The sequence below is a fragment of the Limulus polyphemus genome, unplaced genomic scaffold, assembly GCF_000517525.1.
Source record: "Limulus polyphemus unplaced genomic scaffold, Limulus_polyphemus-2.1.2 Scaffold3752, whole genome shotgun sequence".
Classification (NCBI taxonomy): domain Eukaryota; kingdom Metazoa; phylum Arthropoda; class Merostomata; order Xiphosura; family Limulidae; genus Limulus; species Limulus polyphemus.
The window spans coordinates 45-22,547 of record NW_013669362.1 but is presented as its reverse complement, the minus strand read 5'-3'; the positions used below and the strand labels follow the sequence as shown (position 1 = coordinate 22,547).

The 22,503-nt window shown below is 30.7% G+C and overlaps 1 protein-coding gene across 1 annotated transcript in view; it reads right to left on the bottom strand.

The window, feature by feature from the left end:
- Positions 1-21,994, bottom strand: part of LOC106469976 (intraflagellar transport protein 56-like) — a gene marked incomplete at its 5' end in the record, with an annotated part of 63,345 nt that extends 41,351 nt beyond the window's left edge. The window contains 5 exons of the mRNA XM_013930496.2: positions 4,618-4,687; positions 5,326-5,521; positions 13,209-13,323; positions 20,482-20,574; positions 21,857-21,994. Coding sequence (XP_013785950.1) covers positions 4,618-4,687; positions 5,326-5,521; positions 13,209-13,323; positions 20,482-20,574; positions 21,857-21,994 — 612 coding nt within the window. The remainder of the gene's footprint in view (positions 1-4,617; positions 4,688-5,325; positions 5,522-13,208; positions 13,324-20,481; positions 20,575-21,856) is intronic.
- Between the last annotated feature and the right edge of the window lie 509 nt (positions 21,995-22,503).

Here is a 22,503-nt window from a genome sequence, read left to right as displayed (position 1 = left end):
AATAGTCTATGTGCAAAGTAATTTTCATGTTAAAACTAAAAATACTTTTCCTCATTTCAAAAATCTCAAGTTTCCTTTGTGTTATCCCTAAAACCTAAAAATGCATTTCAAACGTTTTTTTCAGTAAAACTTTATAGTTTATCTGTTATTTTCTCTACTCTATTTCAAAACGGGATCAGTCAATACGACTGACCTCATAACTACCTAAATTACCCTTTTTTCTTTCTAAAATGACTTTAAATTGTAACATGAAACTACAGTCGTTTATTTCAAGTAGCTCTAAGTTTGTAACAGTATATATCTATTTGTAATTAAATTTTATTGTTTTATCGCCATTTGAACCATGTCTAACTACTATCCACACCATTATAAGTTGTAAATCACTCGGGGAACATGCAGCTCACATTACCCTATCAAATTACATTATCAACGAGCTGCTCACAGGTGTGCCTCATGAACCATTTTAATTATATTATTATTATTACTTATTTTTACCTAATATAGTCTTAAATAACTTAAAAAGATCTGTATTTTTAGATTTTAGTTACTTTTATAATAATAAATATGAAAAACAAGAAATAAAGTACTTACCCAATCTTTTTTTTTCTTGCTGTCGGGTTTCGAAGAGAGTTAACCCTAATTTTTTATACTATAGATAGTAATGCCCTTAATAAGTTTTATTTAATTAAATAACGCACTAAAGAATATAGACTAATAATGCAAAAAGTAGACAAATTCACTTAACTCTCAAAGTTTTCCTGGCTTTCTAACTATGCAACAAGAGCCATTACAAATTCATCCAAGCTAGTCATTAACTTTCCCACAGGAATGAATCTTGAACTGTGAGTGAAATTGACTATATTCTGTTCAGAATACAACGTTATACAATACATCATTTGATAGATGAAAACCTTGACTTTCTATTGGTTATAGGTAATGTAAGAGAGAACTATCAAAGAATTGTGAAAGAGAGGATGTGACAGGTGGGTGTGGCAGGAGAGGTTTGATTTTCTATTCAATAGCTCTGTAACCAAACATAACTGAAGGCTATAAAAATTATGGTTTGTTTAAGCAATAACGATTTTATATAGCGTATTTTACGTTTAATTTCGTACATTTTCGAGGGGTTATGGATAAGATAGGAATGATGACATGCTTGGACAAAATGTGTCAAGTGAGTCAGACTAGTGGAAATTCAGAATTTTTTTTATATTGCCTTGTAAAATTAAGAACTTAAACTTTTATACTATTAAAATATGGATTGTTAGCTAAGAGTTTATGCTATTCTAATTGGTATAACATAAACAAAAAATAGTTTAATAAAATTTTGAATGTAAGACACTGAAACCTTGTGTCATGCACAGTAAAGGGTACCTCGAGCAATGGGGTTAAAAAGTAAGAAACAACTGTTCATATTGGATTAGATAATCACTTTTGCCTTGCTTCACTGTGCAATGAACTTATCAGGTATATTTATTATTGTGTCCACTCTTATATTATTGTGTATATATATATATTTTTTGTATTATCTAAGCCTACATGTACAGCATGGTGCATATCATTAACCGCCATTTCTGTGAAGCTATACATAACAACATTTAACATAATACCAAATTTGCTAAGTATATTTTCACGAAATTTATCAAGATTTTTGTAAACCTTACAAGATTTGTTTGTGAATTTATGAAACCTTTACTGAGTCATTCCAAATGAAATATGAATTTCATGCTAAAGATAAAAATACTTCTTTTCATCTTACAGTTTCATATTTCATTTACTTAACATCTAGAGCATTCTAAACAAGTTTCATAAGTTTTTTGATAAAACTTTATTCTTTATATCTTATTTTCTCTACCCTAACACTAACAGAAGCAAAATCATCAATGAAAAGTGAAATGAAAAGTTAGAAAACAAAAACTAGAATAAAAAATAACTTATCTTTAAAGAATGACTGGCGATTATTTATCTTAAGAGCTTCAATCCTCTTAACTTTTCACAGTTGCTTTCACTTGTTTTATTGCTCTCTAAACTGTGCAACTATCATGAAAGGCAATAAATCACCCAGTGGAAGCAGTGCCAGATTAAAGTTTAATGGAGCCCTAGTTCTAGGTAATATTTGGGAATAATAATAACTCACTCTTACCTCTATTCTGCTAGTTTTACAAAACATACTTTTTTACTTGGATGGCCAGAGGGGACCCTGTATGGCTAGAGCCATAGATCTGGGCTTAGGTGGCCTATGGATTAATCCAGTACTGAGTGGGAAGTGCAGAGAGTTTAGGGTAAACAAAGTTTTAGGTTACATCATTTAACATCTTTAATTACCTATGTTCTTTGGGCATTATTTGAGGAAAAAAAGTTTTTATTGATTGTTTTCATTTAAGTTTATTTATCTAACTTAATAAGTTAAATTTTATATGTTAGTTATTTTTATTAAAAAAATATATAACAATAAATGAAAAATATACATAAAAAAATAAGAAATTTAGAACTTATCTTTAGCCTAGACAAGTCTGTAGTCAAATTCCTGCTTTCCTAAGCTTTTTTTTTCCAATTATGTTGGTTGTCCAAAAAACAATTCATGTAGGTTTCAAATGTGAATTTTAGAAAACCAAAAATACACTATTCACTAGATCAGATTGTATAAAAACTACTCTAATTTAATTGGTTTTCTAAATAACCTATGAAGTTCATTACTTCCTGAATAAATGTCTTTGTTGAAACCAATCAAGCTCCAATGAGAAGTAAATTAAATTTAAAGGTTCCAACAAAACAGATGATTAGGTGATTTATGTAGTTACAATTTGCTCTTTCTATTGATTATAAATAATCAATTTTTGGAAACACAGGATGCAATTGGAAAAGCATGGCTTGTGGGTTTGACTTTCTGGTTTATATCTACAATACCCAGTATATTTATTCCTCAAAAAATTGTGTATAATGAAACAAGATGATGTTTCTTGTTTTATACTCTTATTTTATGATACAGAAATACAAATCTATTAAACTTAAGTAAATATCTCGCTGTTACAACTGTACTAAAACTTGGCTTGTACAATAACTTATCATACTATAGTAATTGTAATAGCTTGAGTTTACTCCAGAATAATGTAATTCTACAGAAATTATTTTAAATATATGTGACTTTAAGAATTCTAAGAAAAGATTAATTTTCTAATTATCTATATCTTATTTGGTTACAGAGCCATCAAATAGAAAATCAAACCCCTCTTGCCATGCCGGCCTGTCACATACTCTCTTTCAGAAATTTCCAATAGTTCTCTCTGAAGTTTAATACTATATTATTTATAACCAATAGAAAAACAAGGTTTTAATCTATCAAATGATATATTATATTATGTTGTTTCCCACACAGAGAATTGTCTGTTTCACTTTCAGTTCAAACTTTATTTTCATGGGTAACACATCAATGGATTTAGCTGAACGTTTTAACGGCTCTTGTTGCATAGTTAGAAAGCCAGATATATTGGGATAGTTATAGGACATTGTCTACTTTTTGCAAGTAATTATTCTGTGTCCTTTGGTATATTATTTAACTGAATAAAGAATTATTTAGTGCAGTAGTATCATTAGCAAAATAAAATTGGGTAAATGTCATCAACAGTCGACACCAAAAAAAAGAAGGCCCGGGTAAGTTCTTTATTTTTTGTTTTTCATGTGTATTCTTTACTTATTTATTATTATAAAAGTAACTAAAGTGTAAAAACATTTTTTTTTAGGTCAGCTTAGGTAAAGTTAGGTAAAACAAGTAACAATTTTTCACGGGGTATGTTTATGCATGACTAGCAAGTAGCTCATGTGTTACATAGTTCGATAGGGTAACATGAGTTAGACATTTGTCAAGTGATTTACAAACTTTATAGTGAGAATATCATTTAGTCATAGTTCAAAAACAATAAAATTTAAGTATAAACACATGTACTGTAACAAGTTTAAAGGTATTTAGAATAAACAAATGCAGTTTCATGTTACAAATTGACATTATTCTTGAAAGAAAAAGGGTATTTTAGATTTTTTAATTTTCTTTGGTGGTTATGAGGTCAGTAAAACTGATTAACCTCGCATCGAGTTAGAGTAGAAAAAGTAACAGACAAAATAAAAATTTTTACTTTAAAAAACAAGTTTGAAATATATTTAGGAGGTTTAGAGATTATGCAAATGAAATTTGAGATTTTTTAGATGAAGAAAAGTATTTTTATTCTTAACACAAAAATCACTTTGCACTCAGGGAAGACTCTTTGTCTCCATATAATCATGGAGAAATTTTTAGTTAAAATACTTCATTAAAAATTCTGATTTTTTGCCTACAAATGACTCTTAATAATTACTGAAAGCTTGCAAAATTTTGTGAAGATATACAAAACATATTAGAAATTATAGTATGGAAACTATAAATGTCAATTTGGGGTCGTGAACTTGGTCAATTTGACGGAGCTTGTAGTGAGAGAGTTGAAGTGCTTGTTTCTCATATCTATATAGTATAGTATAGTAACAAGAAGAAAAATAGTTGAATGGAAAAACCAAACTACTTTAAACTGTTCCTCATAAAACTGGGCAATATAAATTCATTAACCTAAATAATATAAAACACAATACCTGTGAAACATCATAGTAGTCTAACTTGTAGTAACACAAAGCAACATATACATTTAATGCCAGGAAGTCCCTATAGGTAAAAAAATAAGATACGTTACTAACCAGAATAAAACATCCAAATCATGATCTTAAGTGTCAAAGACAACATTTTATAGATTTACGTTTATAAAGTCTACAAGTATCTAATGTAGCTAAAATTTTATCTATTTCTTTAAAATGCATTTAAGTTACATACTTTCTAGTGAAAACAAATATATGATTTTTCATTTTTCCATACTTTTTAATGGCTTCTGTGATGGATTTATCATCACTGCCATAAATAAGATATACCTCAAAAATTACACAATTACACAATTTTTGCAAATTAGATTAAAGATATTATACTTCAAAAGAGAAAAAAAGAGAGAAAAATATAAAGAAAAATTATTAGATTATAAAATGATTAATATCTTAAGAGAGTATTGATGTTTACACTAAAGAATCTTGCAAGTCTATGCTTCAAAGAAACACATAATAATTATATCAGAGGAAACCAGTGGATGGGTATGTATATGTATAGCTGTTACACCATGACAGAGATAAAATATTCATCTATTGCAGCATTTCTATCCAAACATGCTACAAATCTTTTATGCAAAACTATGATACTTTAATAGTTTTTGGCCAAAAGTACTGAAGACAGCATGCAATCAAATATATACAGTATACCTGTTGTCCAGGAGTATACGTTTATATATGTCAATAGCTTCTTGATAATGGGATCTTAGATAGTGTATGGAAGCTAAAGAAAGTTGATCTTCCAAGATATCCTCCAAGTTTTGATGATGCTCCATCAATTGTTGTTCATCACCAAACTTGTGAGCAAGGTGAAACAATAGTCGGTTCTGAAGCTGGTTTTTGGGGCCTGTATAAACATAAGTGAAACAAAATGACTTATAAGGTGAACGAGATGTTGTTTGTTAAATAATACAAAATCAACTGTTTGTTTTGAGTCTTATGTTATTGCCAGTGGAAGGATACTGTTAAAAAAAAATCTTATACAGAAGATGATTTATATCTTATGTAATTCAGTGTACACGCAAGATAAAGAAAATTAGTTTGACACGTGTATGCAAGTGCAAATATACACACAGATATAAATAAAAGCATCATTAAAAATTAAAATCATAGAATTTCAACAGTTACCAATTGTATGGCGATTGAAATGGAAAATTTACAGATACACATGTGAAATAACACAAAACCAAATCAAGGTTTGTATAGCTTTTCAAAAACAAAAATCCAGGTCTTTTTTATAATACAACAAACCAAAGTTTCTCCTATGTAGTATGTTTATGCCATAACTACATCTTTCTATCCAATTTAATTTTTAAATGTTGAGAACACTTGCATTACTTTATAGATATGAGGAATCCCATAGTAAGTCGAACAAACCATTAAAATAGCTATACAGGAAAATGAAAACAAAAGGAAAACAAATCACCACAGTCTTACTTATCATCACAGAATAGTATTTGAAAATATAAATATATCAATGCAGTGAAGCAATCATAAAGCAGTTGAAATTCCATTGGTGAGTAAATGTAGCAGGGAACCAGGATATTTTGTTGTTGTTTTCCTTAGAAATTATGGGAAATGAATGAGTTGTGACCAGAGTCTTGTTTATGTTGTCAAAATCAGAGAAATTTGTTCATTTATGTGGATACAGAATTTTCTTCCTCTTTCACATTTTTAGCTTGCTATAAAGTTGTTACATTTGTGTTCATAAACATTACATACATGTTGTCTTGAAATTTATGTGATGGAATACTGCTTAATTTTATGTTAGGTGTAAAATTAAATCTAACCTTTAATTAATATTGTGCTTTTTCAACAGATGAAACCATAATTCCTTTAGGTCCTGAGAGAATATAAAGAATATTCATTTATATATAGTAGCTTTGCTATAAATACTCTACAGCAGAGTTATTGTATATAAACATACCAAGCATTTTTTACATTCTTATTTTAATACAGAATTTGTCAGTCCTTCTGGTGCATGTAGTTTTCACATATGTGGTCAAGAAAGTCATCAAGTTGCTGCTATTCTAGCTGCCTTTGTTCCTTGTCATTCTCTTGAGATAACACTTGATCTGCTCATAGGCTTGTGATAAACACTCATTGAGAAGCCTTGATCTAACTTACATATAACAACGTTAATAAATGATAAAGTTTTATGAGTTTCTTATTTCATGGTGAATATTACAGAAGGGTGTTATTTGTGAAGTAGTTTTACAAAAAGTTGGGCTTGTTGTGGATTGGAAAAACCTGTACATACATCAACAGTGTATTATAGCCAAAACATATGAATAAACAGTGGTGCTTATATGTATCAACTTCAATGTAACTCATAAATAAATTACAAAGCACAGGGGCAAATAGGTAATCCATGACTATACCATCAATCTGATTTAAATTTATATTGTTAAACTGAAAATCTATCATTTTTTTAGTCAATTTCAATAATTCAACAATGATAAGACATAGCAAAAAATTTCTATGATGAGAATTATTTAGAGTTTTTGTAAAGAGAAATAGTAGAAGCTTCTTGAACAGCAATTTGCATGAAGAGAAGAATGATCATAACTGAACATGATAAAATTTGGATCAAAATATGAAAGTTTATCGATGAATTTTGTTAAATTTTTTTTATGTAACAAAACAGAAATTACACATGAAAAGAAAGCCGAGGTCAGAAACATGCCTAGGTTATAACCACAGGCACCATAGGCTGAGAGAACAGGATGAAATGTCTTTTTTTGTTTATCATTTAATTGTATATCCTCTTTAAAAGTTTTTTTTTACCCACTACTTTGTCTCATTTGCCATTTGATTGACAATTTGTATTGCAGGATTATTAATTCAACATGGTTCAAAGAGCAACAAAATGATAAATTTAAATAGAAACAGATGTAAACTGTTACAAGTCTTATGCTGTTTAGGATAAATAATTATAATTTTCTTTTACAATATGTGGTCATTCTAGAAAGAAAAAAGGAAATTATATTTATTTTGTATTTTTTATGTCTGGTTACAAGGTTATTCAAATAAATCCCCCTCCCCCTCCCCAATGGCACAGTGGTATGTCTGCTAGAAACCGGGTTTCGATACCCATGGTGAGCAGAGCACAGATAGTCCATTGTGTAGCTTTGTGCTTAATTGCAAACAAACAAACAAACAGTTCAAATCAACCAAGTCTGTATAGTGTTAGGGTAGAGAAAATTACAAATAGAAGGTTTTAATAAACAAGTGTTTGATAATAATTTAAGAGGCTCTTGAGGTTATACAAATGATATCTGAAAACTGAAGAAGAAACAAGTATTATTATTTCTAACTTGAAAATCACCTTGCACATACATTATTCAGAATCTGAATCAGATTCTGACCACATACAATCATAGTCAGATCTGTAGTAAAAATACATAATTTATAAATACTTGGTTATGAAACACTTGTAATACTAAAAGCTTCAAATTTAGTAGATATACACCTTAATACATTCAAAATTATAGTATGTATAATTTCATGGTTACAAGGTCAGTCAAAATGACCAAGCCTATATAGAGAGAGCTAAAGAAAATTAGAATGATAAGAGTACTTCTTATGTGTGAAATTTCTATGTCTTAAACTATTAATTGTGTATTTTATGATTTTAAACATTTCAGAATGCCATAAAGTCATAATGTATGTGAAGAAGACGTAGTGCAAGTTCATCCTGTTTACAATTTGCTAATTTAGTGTCTCATTTTCATGGTCCATGAATGCACATGTTTTTGTTTTTAGGATTTTTGCTTAGTTTGACAATCAATTGATGAAAGATTATTATTACATAATATGAAAATTTGGAACTTATTTGTGAGAGAGGAAATTAATTTCTGTATTATGTTTTGTCTTTAACAGTGAGACATGATCACATACAACACTTAATGTACAAGTACCTAATGTAAAAACAAAAAAATATGTTAAAATAAATAATGGTATAAACCTATTTTGATCAAATTTTGTCTAAAATAAAGTAGACCTAATACTTCTGAATATAAGATGTTTTTGTAATCTTAATTTTATGCAGTATATTTCTAGAACTGAAATGAGGAGAGTAATATATAACACCTCAATCAGGTTACTCAATTGAACTATCGCCCATCAGTTAAATTTACCTTTACTGCAAACATTTTATCACCATCAAACAAGTTACAAAGAAATTCTGACGTGTAAAACTTTCATAACAGTTGATAATCAGGAAAAAACCCAACAGTGTTCTTAAAAATTATCTTTTGAAGATGATGTGCAGGAAGAGGTGGCAAATCCTAGAATTATGTGTGCAAGATACCAAAGAAAAGCCTTCTGATTCAACCTAGAACCTGCGTAGCTCAAGTGACAATATTGAATTACATAAAGTATGAGCCAATTGAAAGCATACCTTGTGGAGAAATTTTATTATTTCATTATCTAACCTAATAAATTTCTAATTTTTTACACTTTAATAACTTTTATGATAATAAATAAAAAATATACCTAATAAAAAACAAATTTAATATTTGGCCTCGTTTATTTGCTGTCGGCTCATCAACGAATCTAAACCATAGTTCCTTGTAACGATATTACTGATAACTAATATAATTTTTATATACTTGAAGTATGCAATTAAGAAAACAAAATGACAATGTGTAAAAACCAACCATGTTCTTTAACTTATAATTTAGCTGGCCTTTTAATGAAGGCATAAGTGCCTTAAAATAATCCTCTAAGCTGTTCAATCTGAACTCAGTAATATCAACTTTCAATCTGTAGGAAAAATAACTAAACATTTTTACTGACAACAAGGTAGCATTTTATGTTATTCAGCAGATTAAATTTTTTACTTTCTATTGATTGTAAATGATGTATTAGCAAATGTCAGAGAATTATTTGTAATTTGTGAAGGAGAAGATGTGATAGGAGGTCATGGCAAGTGGGTTTGATTTTATGGTTTATATCTCTATAAACAAAGAAGATTGGAGGCTATAAAAATTAGAATATACTTTAGTAATATCTGTACTATAATGAGTAATTTATGTTAACTCAAGACTTCATACAGGAGTGACAAAAAGTAGAAAATGGGCAAGTCTGAGCAAACAAATGTCACATTACAGACAAGCAGAGACTAAGAATTTATTTATGTATTTCCAGAGAATTACACTGTAATGAACATCTACAAAAACAACCTAAAATGAACCTTAGAATAACTACTAAGGGATATGTGGCAGGTATGTGGTATTTACACTTCAGGCTGAAAATTTTGTTGTTAAAAAACTAAATATTTTTACAGAAATTTGCAACTTTTCTCACTCTCTATCAGATGGGAAAAGTCCACATTTTTCTCCTCTTAACATTAGTAACTTTTTGCACATATCTGTTCTTGGCACATCTTCTTGGCCCCTATGCACAGAATGATACACCTAACTCATATTTATACATCAATGGCTAAACAAATTGCTAATATTATACCATTTAGGTTTATTATGTCATGGTGGTAGTTTATGATTTTCAAAATTCCTCTTTAAAAATTATAAAATAAACAGCAATTGTCTAATCAATGACAGCTGTATGAGAGCTTTGACAAGAATCTCCTAGCCTACCCAGTTAATTGAATGTTAGCAGATGTTTACTTGACTCTCCTGAAATTTTATGCTACTAAGTAATATTGAGTTGCATGTTTATTTTGCTCTTTCAAGGTTAATAAAGTTGACACCTCAGTTTCAAAGTTTACATAACTTGTAAAAACAAAAATTTCTTTAACCTTCTCCATACAGGCTTGATCATTTTGATCCATCTCACGAAATTTGACAAACTTTTAGAAAACATTACAAGTCTTTTGTGTGCAAAAAATCAGGTTTTTTTTAATTAAGTATTTTTATTAAACATTTGTTTGTGAATTTATGGAGTCAGTCTCTCTCTGACTAGTTTCAGTGCAAGGTGATTTTGTTAAGATTAAAAATACTTCTTTTCACCTCAGTTATTAAATTTGATTTTTATTAACTCTAGAATTTCAAGTCCTTTTTGGTAAAACTATATTTTATGTGTTACTTTCTCTGCTCTAACACTATATGAGCTTGGTCCATTTGACCAACCTTATAACCATCACATAAAAGTATGAAATAAATCTAAACTACCTTTTTTTTTCTAGAATTGTAACAGAAAATTACAGTCATTTACTGTTAACAGCTGGGAGCATTTATTATTAAATTTGTTTATTGCTTTTTGAACTGTGGTCTAACTACTATGTAACAAGCTAGAAATCATCTGGTTAATGCATATACTACAGGGAAATGAATTCAGTTTTTTAATTTAATGTAAGTCAGTAAATAAAATATTCTCCTCATATTGGGTATAAATAATATGATAGCAAATGTCAGAGAGAATTACTGATATTTTTTAAAGGACAGAATGTGATAGAAGGGCATGGAATGTGGATTACTTTCTAGTTTATATTTCTGTAAATAAGGGTGGTTGGAAACTATAGAATGAGATTTTGTCTCAGCAATACCAATACTATAACTCTGTAATTTGTATTAAAACTCAGAAGTTGAAACAGGGGTGAAAAAAATGTTTAAGTGGGCTATTCAGAGCAAACAAATGTCATGTGACACATGGATGTGAAGAATGAGAACTTGAAATATTTTCTTGTAAAAATAAGAAACGAAAACTTATATAATATTAACATTTGGTTTATTATTTACATTTTGATGCCAAGTATTATTGACATACGTTTATAATAATTTCCTTAATAACTCTATTAAAATGTTACAATATGTGCAATTTTTAGCAGTGGGTAGAAATAAACTATAAAGCATCATGAAATAAGATCTGTAGGTAACTGTGTTTACTAAACTATTCCTGGTAATCAATTGTGTAATGGATTACAGCTATGCACCTCTGCATGAGTCAGGTGTACTGAATCTGTTTCATGCTGATTATAAAGTCATCCAATATGTTTCATTCATGCATACATACTCCAGCTACTAGTAAAAAAAAAAGACCTATACTGGAAGTTTAAGGTGAAGTCATGCACTTGTACATCCCCCCCCCCCCAAAAAAAAAGTTTTATTCTTCACATGTGGCAATCATTATGAAAAATGAAATCCAGAGACACGTGTTGATCTCCACTGATGAGGTTAGAGAATTATAGGGTAAAAGGTATCACCTAAGTGAAATGATGATGGTCTAATTCACTCATTCTTCTTTGAACCTGAAGAAACTCGGCCTCAGTATTATAGCTAAAGCTAGTAATTATATTAAATAAAACATTTCATAAAACGAAAGCATTGGCAACTGTTCAAAGACAATTGTGATTAGTTGGGTTGGTTGCCTAAAATTTGTATAAAAAAAAAGGTATAATTCTATGTTATAGATATATTCAAATTTTAATTATTCATGAAAGAACAAAAACAAGTCACAAGACAATACAATTATGAGTATGTAATAAATATTTCAAGAAATACTGGAATTAGACTGCTTGTTCTACTGCAATCAAGTGTGCTGATTATTGATTGGTAATAAGATGTTTAAATGCAAAAACAAAAAGGAAGGATAAAACTTTGTTAAAATCAGTTTATATAACCTACATAATAGCAAGTAAACTAAAACTACTTGGAAAGTGTGTTTCAAGTTGCACTACATAGCTGCATTGTGTTGTAGTTAGATTACATAAAACTAGTGACTGATTAATAACATCTAAAAATTTCATCAGTTCTACAACATCAAATCATAGAATCCTGCTCAGCTGATGCTTGATGAATGAACTGAACAGTTGGCTATTTCTCTTTGGGAACTTCTCTGGTTCATAAAATAGTGGGAGCCAAAAAAATTAACAGCCTTGGGATTCTGATGCCAATTTTCAAAACTAGGAACCAGCTAGAAGCTAACTTTTGAAAAATGAATTTGTGATGGGTATATACCCATATGATCAAAATAAAAATCAGTAAGGTTTTTTCATATTTATTTCAAAATTTAACACAGTACCATGTAATAAACAATATGACATATATAATCAATGTTCAAATTTTACTGTCTTCAAACATTGGCACAAAATAAAATCACAAAATGCAAATTTTGCAAAGCTCAGAGCAGACCCTGCTCTTACACTGAAACAGCTACCAACAGCCGAATGACATATATAAAAAAGAATGCTTAAAGTGTATATCTGAAATTGGTACGTTATCTATTTGAAATAAGTAAAAATGTTGCACATGTTCAAATAAAAAGTTCAATTAGATAACCTGATAATAAAACTTGTTTGCAACTCACTGAATTGACTTATCAACTTACCTCACAAAAAGCATTAAAAGCGTGATCACACTTACTTTTAAGAAACGATACTTTAAACCTATGTGTCTATAAACATAATTATATAATTTTTGAAAGTTTTATCTTCAGTAACATGCAATCTTTAATATTATTTGATAAGTTATATAAAAGGTAGATAACTCAAAACTTTAAGTAGAATACAATCTCTAATATTCTGTTAGTAGCATGGCTAATTGTTTTTTTACACCTTTTCATTGACAGCCCACCTTTCATCACAGCTTCATTTGCTTCCTTGTACATCCCCAAATAAAAGTAACAGCAAGCAAGAAATGTCCATGCATCTTGAGGAGCATCCTTCCTTTTGGTGATTTTCTCATATTCCTTTAAAAACAAAAAACACAGACAGAAAACTAATATCATGCAAGTGTGGGGGAAAATTGAGTATATAGGTTCTTGAAAGATTTAAAAAATTAAATACTTATGTTGTACAAGTTGCAAAGTAAATATTAAGTTTACATATGTTTTTCATTTCAGTGTGTTTTATGTATTAATGAAAAAGTAACAATAACATTTTAAAAATTCGACTTGAGGCAATGTTTTCACCTGTACTTAAGCAAGGCCATTAGCAGAATCAATAATTAACTGTAGTCTATTTTGTAAAGAACATACTCTAAAATATTCAACATCACTTTCAGAATGTTTATTACCTCCACCACTTCAGTGTCAGTTTCACATGCTCTCTTCAGAGCTTTGTATACAGGTTCTATTGAAACATTGCATTTTGCCACAATATTCTGCATGGAGTAATCTTGAAAAACTAAAACTTTGATTTCTATATACTTGTCAGTATTTCAGTCCCAAAAAGTCATGACTAGATTCATAATCCTATTACTACTGGGCACAGTATGAATGTCTGCAGTTTTATAAGATTTATTAACTCATGTGGCATCTTCTGATTTCTTGAATGATAATCATTCACAGTGTAAACTATCAACACAACTGTATTCCCACGTTGTGCATTTTCACACAATCAAGGATTGGAATTCCCATAGTATTTGCCATTTTCTCCAGTTCTAATTATTTCCAATACTGAACAAATATTATGTTTAAAGCACATTTAAAAAGATTAAAATGAAAGTTTAAATATTAAGTTTTATTCACATTTCTTTGTGATATAATATAGTTAAATTAAAGCACTTCTGCACTATTTGATGTTAACTAGTTTATACAAACATTAAGAAGCTTATGTTTATGATAAAGTTTTCCAAGCCTGTAAACACAATGAAGCCTTAAAACTATAACAATGTCACATAACTCAGTATTAATCCAACTACTACACATGAATCTACACAACTTTTTTTTTGTATGGCAAGTAGCCCACAATTTCAGTACAGATGCCTTTTGCTATTTCTCTCTCCAATTGAGCTCTCAGCTCATTGATTACATTATTATTTAATTATATTTTGGACCTTAAAATTCATCCATATCAGCTGACAGACAGACGTTGGTTCATTGAGGCTTCGGCATTGTCTACCTATAATCCTAGCAATTTCTGTGAGAAGTGGCATCTGCTTGTCTGTCCATTTGAATATATATAATAACAAAGAAACTGACAGAGACTCAAAAATTCAAAGAAGACGATTGTACACTCAACAAGTGATAGAGGTGCTTTGTCAGAAAATGATTCTGATGTGAGGAATGTGAGCAATCATGAAAACAGAGTCCTGGATTTGTGAAACAGACAATCCTGCAAGTAAAAATGAGGAAAGTGCTACTACTACCAAAACAGTTCTCTAGATGCAGGAGAGGTCACAGCAAAAGCAGCAGTGCCTCTGCAGTGCCAGCCACTTTATCTATGTCATCTCCTGCAGCAGCTGCAGTAAATTCAATTGTTTAAGCCACTTCACCCAGTACAGTACCAACCACAGCAACTCCACCTGCATCACCAATGCAAGCTGGCATACAGGAGATTGGAAAGGAGGGACCAATTTGGGAACTTATGAATCCAAATGTTGAGACTGCAGAAAGATAGGCTGCACAAAAGGTCCCACACAGTATGACAAAATGCAATAATGATAGCAATCTCAGTGCTTTTCACTTATTGATTAATACATGAATGCTATGCTACATCCAACAATGTTCTGAAGCAGAGGCACATAGGATGCAAAACGATGATTCCTGGTAAATATCTTTGAAGAAAATACAAGCATTTACCTGTAGAGCTTTTGTTCTGAGCAATGAGGAACTCCATTTTTTACAAAGACAATGCTAAGGAACTGATTTCAAGAAATACTGTGATTTTTGTGTTTTGACTTGAGAGCAACAAGAAGTGTCCAACTTCAAACACACAAATTTGCCCTGACATAATGGAACAATATTGTGGATGAGCAGCTGTTTCCCACTAAAGCATGGTGTCACTGGGCACAATACATGGCAAACAAAGTGGACAAATTTGGAATAAAGTTTTGGCTAGTAGTAGACATAGCACTAAATTACATTCTGAGCAGAGATGAAACTTGTTCAGCTGGTCAGAGACTGGCAGACAGTGTGGTACTCAGGCTGATGGCACCATACTTAGTAAAAGGTAGGAATGTGACTAGAGACAATTATTTTACTTCACTTGAATTGGCAAAAGAGCTGCAGAAAAACAAACCAGCCTAGTTGGAACAGTGAACAAATCACGAAGAGAGCTTCTAGCATCTACATTAAACTTACAACCAGAGCTGTACACCAGAATAATTTTGAAACAGAATGACTTTGCTACATTGACTGTTTACAAGTGCAAGCCAAGGAAGAATGTTTGCATTTTTAGTTTTTTCACATGTTAGTTGGAATTGACTACTGAGAAGAAAAAACAGAGACTGTGATTTTCTACAATCGGACAAAGTACAGAGTGGATGTTGCAGACCAGATGGCACACCAGTACTCAGTAAAAGCTGGTTCTCGTTGGTGGCCAGTTGTATTTTATAATTTTATGGATTTGTCAGCCATCAATTCCTTTATTTTGTACTAGGAATGCATGGGATAAAATATAAGTTGGACGGGATTTCATATTGAAGCCAGCCTCAGAGTTCCAACAAAAACACGTTTGAAAAACTGCAAAGTACCAAGCATCTCAGCCTGAATCCACTGCTGTATCCAGTGAAACATGTAAAAGAAAACAATGCCAGATGTTTAAGTGGAATAAAAACAGAATTTCAGATAAATGTGTCTTGTGCAAAACACATGTGTGTGTTAAATGCAAAGCACAAATTGAAAAGTGTTTCACCTGCATGGACTGTTCCACTTAGGCTAGTTTATAATGGGATTCACATAATTTTCTTCACAGTTTTTTACAAACATATATTGTTTAGAATAATTTACCTATTAGTTTTTATTTAAAGTTCTGTATGTATATATAGCTGTTTATACCTGCTTACTAACTTGTTTCTTTTGATATGTTTATTTTATTATAATATCTAACTTACTTGAAGTTTCTTTTTTTTGCACAATTGTTCATTTTAATACCGTGTTTCAGTTGTAATTACATTTGATTTGATCCGCCAAAATAAAACTTCTGAGTGGTATCCAATAACTTGTGTTTCAATATGTAGCTGTCAAAATGATGAAAGCATGGCAGTTTTAGGTACGAGTGAAACTGAGGTGGTTCTAGTTTAAAGCAGCATGTACTGTCAGAACAATGCAAGCAGAATCAGATAGTTTATATAAGCTTCACATGGCACAAATTGGTAATATGCAACTCGTCAGACTACACATAAACTCCCAGTCAATCGTGTCTATATTTTGTTATCTTGTTCTAAGCACCATTGAAGCTATGCTTTCCTGTTAGCCTAAAAATATTTTTGAGACTCATCATCACCTGCCATATACCCCTTTTGTAATAAGTGTTATTGGAATTGGTCAACTGTAAAACAGTCTGAGACCTACTGCAAGCCTATCTCATCTCAGTTATCTCTTAACTCTTTCGACATGAGCTCAGTCCCTGGGACCGACCTCATAACCATTTGGTGCTTGTTATAGTTTTCATGCTATAACTTTTAATATTTTAAGTGTATCTTTACAAAACTTTGTAGATTTATAGTAAACATTAGAAGCCTTTTGCACACAAAAAAAAATCAGATTTTTTAATGAAGTATTTTTACTTATATTTGTCTGTGAAAATATTGATTCTTTTTTTTAACCAGTCTGAGTGCAAAGTGATCTTCATTTTAAGATTTTAAAATACTTTTCTTTGTTTCAAAAATCTAGAATTTCACTTGCACAACATCTGAAACCTCCTAAATACATATATACCTTTTTTTCAATAAAACATTATATTTTACCTGTTATTACATTTATTATTTGATTCTTCAACCTGTAGACAACTCATTGAAGTAGAATGAAAAGAAAAACTGTAAAATCAGAAATATAATGAGCAGCTGTTTCCTTTTCCTTCATTATTGATTATGAAGTTTCAAAGTTCTTCCCCTGACAGTTTCAACTGCTAAAGATATCCCATATATTTTCTGTTTATTTTACTGTTACTGACAAATTACAAACCCGCTGACAAAACAGCAATAATTCACTGTCTATGTTATAAGACACAGTGTTTACATACAACCATAATACAAAACTCTCGAGTGCAAAAATGCACATGTATTCAGTGAGGTGACATTCCCCTTGCTCCGAGAACACAATATGGGATATAGCAGTTTATAGTTCTTACAACTCTTTCAACATGAATTTCTCAGGGTAATAAAATTGCAATTAGAATGTGTAAAAACATTTATTATATGGTTTAGAGTTGGGCTGATCCAATAAACATTATAGGTTCTGAGCTGGGCTTATCCAATTACATAGCAGGTGTTTCAGTACTATGGTCACCCATTTGATGTATGTGGAATTTTGCAGCATAAGTATATGAAGGTGTTATTTGGGCACATTCTTATAAATGATACTACTCTCTCTCACTTTCACCACACTTAGAAAGTAAATGAGAAATACACTGACAAACAAAGAGTTCGAGTACATAACCGTGTTACGAAATGTTGCACTCGTGCATCGCTCGTGCGTCAAACTTGCTAAGCCTTGACATAAGCCTCGTTTATTCTTCTGGGTGGAGGGGGTAGAGATACTAGTTATTTTAGGCTTCAAATATGAATTTTTGAAGACCAAAAAGTTATCAAATTACTGTACTAGTATACTCAAAATCCCTGTAATTCAGTTGGGTCTCTCAATAAACTGTATGTGAGTTGAAAAAAATCACATTCCTGTTCAGAGCAGCGACTAAATCATCACACGTCACTAGTTTTGGCAAAATTATTATTTTCTCTTTCAAGCTATTTATAAACAACTGTCAGAGTTACATAGGGGTGAAAATGTTCTTTCTATTGGTTATAAGCAGTAGCTAATTAGTAGTATTGGACTAGATAAAAGTTTGAAAATAATGCTCCAAAACATCTTGAAATGTGCACTTTAACCTACCCGGGGCGAAAGGGTTGTTCTAAGCACCAATGAAGCTATGCTTTCCTGTTAGCCTAGAGATATTTTGGAGATTCAGCATCACCTGCCATATAAACCTTTTGTAATAATTTTGTACAATATGATTGAAATTATTCAAATTATGATAAATGTTAATGGAATTGGTCAACTGTAACACAGTCTGAGACCTACTGCAAGCCTATCTCAGTTATCTCAAACACTCATCAGTAGGAAGCAGTTCCATTTTTCCTAGTGGAAGATGCCTTTCTTTTGACCACTACTGTTCATAAATTGTAACAGGAATTACCCATCACATTTTTCATAGTGGAAGTTGTTTCTCTTTCAATCACTGCTGTTTATAAACTATAACAACAGTTAGTTGCCGTATTTTTCGTAGTGGAATATTTTTTTTTTGTCACTGCTGCTTGTAAACTATAACAACAGTTAGCAGCCGTATTTTTCCTAGAAGAATATGTTTCTCTTTTGATTAGTACTGTTCATAAACTGTAATAACAGCTGGTAGCCATGTTTTACCTAGTGGAAGATGTCTTACATTTTAACACTGCTTTTTGTAAACTATAGCAACAGTTAGCAGCCATATTTTTTCTAGCAGAAGATGTTTCTCTTTTGATCAGTACTGTTCATACACTATAATAACAGCTAGTAGCCACGTTTTTCCTACTGGAAGATGTCTTACTTTTTATCACTGTCAGACTATCAGAATTAAACAAAATTACTTTTCCAATTGTCAAAATAAATGGCTTTTACTTATATTTCTTAATAGTATATAAATACATATACCATGTTGTTATTGGGCTTAGGATTCTTCTACACTAGGTGTCTGTGACTCGTTAGTGATAAATTCAATGATAAATAAATCCACTTAGGCCCATTCAATTACTTTAGATTTTCAGTGGACAAGCTAAACTATCTTTATTACTATCACACTTGTATTATGTGTGTGATTCACTTACAATTGTGGCACGAGTTACCGTAATCATTTGATCTTCTTTCTTTTAAATATTCTCTGTTCCTTTGGTCAAAGTGCACTCAGGCTGATTCAATTACTTGAGAACCATGCTTTGACAGAATAAATTCTTCTTCTTATCTCCTTTTCTATCATTAGTCTTACTCTAACATACTAAATGCTAGGCCTATGCTAATCATTAGGCCTATCACTTCTACAAAAGTTAACTTCATGCCAAGCTTTTCCTTGTTGTAACTTTATTCTCTTGTGATATTGTCTGTCTGCTGCTTCTGCTCATCTGACACTATTTATATCTTTATCACTTAATCATCTGCCTGTCTTCTATATTCTCGACATCAATGTATTGCATGTGACGTTCAATAGTCTCAACATCAATGAATTATTAACAAACCTCCTACAATCGTCTGCTTTTAACTCTTATTATAACAAAAACTAAACAATAATAAAATATTCACTCACAAAAATAAATTAATCAATAATATCTAAACTAAGCAGTCTTTTATATCATGACAATCACTGCTGTTTGTAAACTATAACAACAGTTAGCAGCCATATTTTCCCTAGGAGATGTTTTTCTTTCGATCAGTACTGTTCATATACTATAATAACAGCTGGCAGCCACATTTTTTCTACTGGAGGATATTTCCATTCTGATCACTATTATTCAAAAATTATGAAAACAGACAAAAATGAATAGTCAGTCACAGAAACCAACTTCATTTGTAATGCAACTGCAAGACAGGCACTGACTGTCATTCGCTTTTGACAGTTGGAGAAATCCTTGTTGTCACCTACTGTTTTGCATGCTAACCATGATATGACAATATCTCTGCATTTACAGAGCTCAAACTATTGCCTGATACATCATATGATCAGTCAACTTTGCTTTGGAATGTTCAACAAAAGTATGTATGTGGAATATCAATCTATAACACATTAATATGACTTTGTTCAATGTTTCCATGTTTTACATTCATACATTCACAATGAATAAAATACACATGGATTACTAAATATGTTTAAATGGATAGAAGGTCATATTTCTCACAACTGAAACTTGATTATTTATTTCAAAATTCAAGACCACTTACTTCCATAGCTTGTTTATATTCTCCCAGATGAAACGCACAGTAAGCTATCCATAAGTCTGTCTCCAAGTTTCCTTTACCACTCTTTCTTGTGAACTTCAGAAACAAAAGACCATACTGATAAATTCTCAATCCACCTTTTCCATGAAATGTATAATTCAAACAAGACAGCTGATGTTTTTACAAATTATTATATAGAAAAAAACTGTTTCACATAAATACACACAAACACAGTGTCATGTACATGTCACATATTTCATGTTATACACGTTCAATATCAAAAACATGTAACATCATTCATTTAACAGCTGTGACTTGCTTTGCTACTTTCAACAGAACAAAATTAAAAATTCATGTTATTGTTGTGCAACTAGAAATACTTCTTTATAATGACAATTGATAAATGACTGATCAATGGAATAGGACATTTTGTAAAACTGATTTAAACAAATATCTTCCAGTAGCATAAAATAAATGGGTTTTTACCCACACTGATATTCTGTCTATTCATTAAGTGCTTACTTGAAACAACAATTTGGTATTTATAAATACTTAGTCACTAGTAGATGCTATTCAGCAAATGTATCATATGCTGTTTAGATGTAGTTTCTTATTTTAGCCACTCAGTCTGTAGACGGACATGACTGTCTTCCACAAATTATTTTGTATAACACTTTAACAAACTATAAAAAAATTACACATTACAGACGATGTTGTTTAATAACAATCCCATAAAAGAACACACTTCAAAAAAAGATAAAAACTTTAACAATACACAGCTTCCACATATTTAACCAGTAAAAATTGCAAAATTTCTTTACTAAACTGTTCACAATTAATTTTTAACAAGCAGATGCTGTGGGCCAGAAATCAGTGTTCTGGGGCTGGTTGTGGCCTAACTGGGATCAGAGTTCTAAGTGAATATGATGTAATGAATTATATTAATTCATCATATAATCCAAGCTTACTAAAGCTTACAGGCTTGTTCTATATTATCATTGAATATTGATAATAGGATAGTGGATAATTTCTAGTTTATTAATGAAGATATACATGTATTCAGTATGCTACTTGATCAACTTTACAGCTATATATTACTCTTTTTTCATGATAAAAAATTACAGTAATGAGTAAAACTACAATACTGTTACCAATATGAAGACAGAAACCTACCCATGTTGACAAAATCTAGGTCTATTGGATTCAGTATTTATAAATTGTGAAATAATGTCAGAAGATAAAAAATAAAAAGGACCATAACAATACAAATGCTTAAATACTGGATTTTTGGGTGTTTATGAAAACAATGGAATATGTTGCAGAATTATGCAAATATATGTATCAATGTTTTGGTGTCAATATAATTTATTCAAACTACCTCAAGTAAAGTCAGTGCTCCTGTGAAATCCTTTTCTTTCAAAAATTCTTCTAGAGTAGGAACTTTAGACTTAGACCTAAGATCCTTACCAGGGATATGTGCCCCTGGTCCAGCAGCAGGTTTGGTTCTAGACAATATCTGAGAAAAATAAACAGAAGGTTACTTTATCAAATACACTTATAAGTGCATTTATAATTTAAGTCACACTTTTAAAGGATTAAACTACAAGATCTGGCACAAAATACAAAAACTGTATTCACCTAAAACAAAACTAATGGGCACCCATAGCAGGTTTCAAGAAGTTTGCACCTTAATGATAAAACGTGACAATTATACTTGAATGTCTAATATACAAATTAATTAATTGAAATAAACCACAACTGCTTGAACACACTAGAAATCAGTTTTAAATGAATGCTAATGTTAAGCACTAACTAAATTCTTAGTGTCAATACGTAAAAGATCTGAATAATGCAATAATAAAAACAAAATGTATTTTCAAGGTTTACAGTTTCTCATCAAGTTATACATCAGTTGTGTGATGGATTTATTATTATATATTTATTTTAATATCGCCGTTTGTTTATATTAAATTTATATCTAGAAACGTACATAGCTTATAATGTTAAATATGTATTGCGAAACTC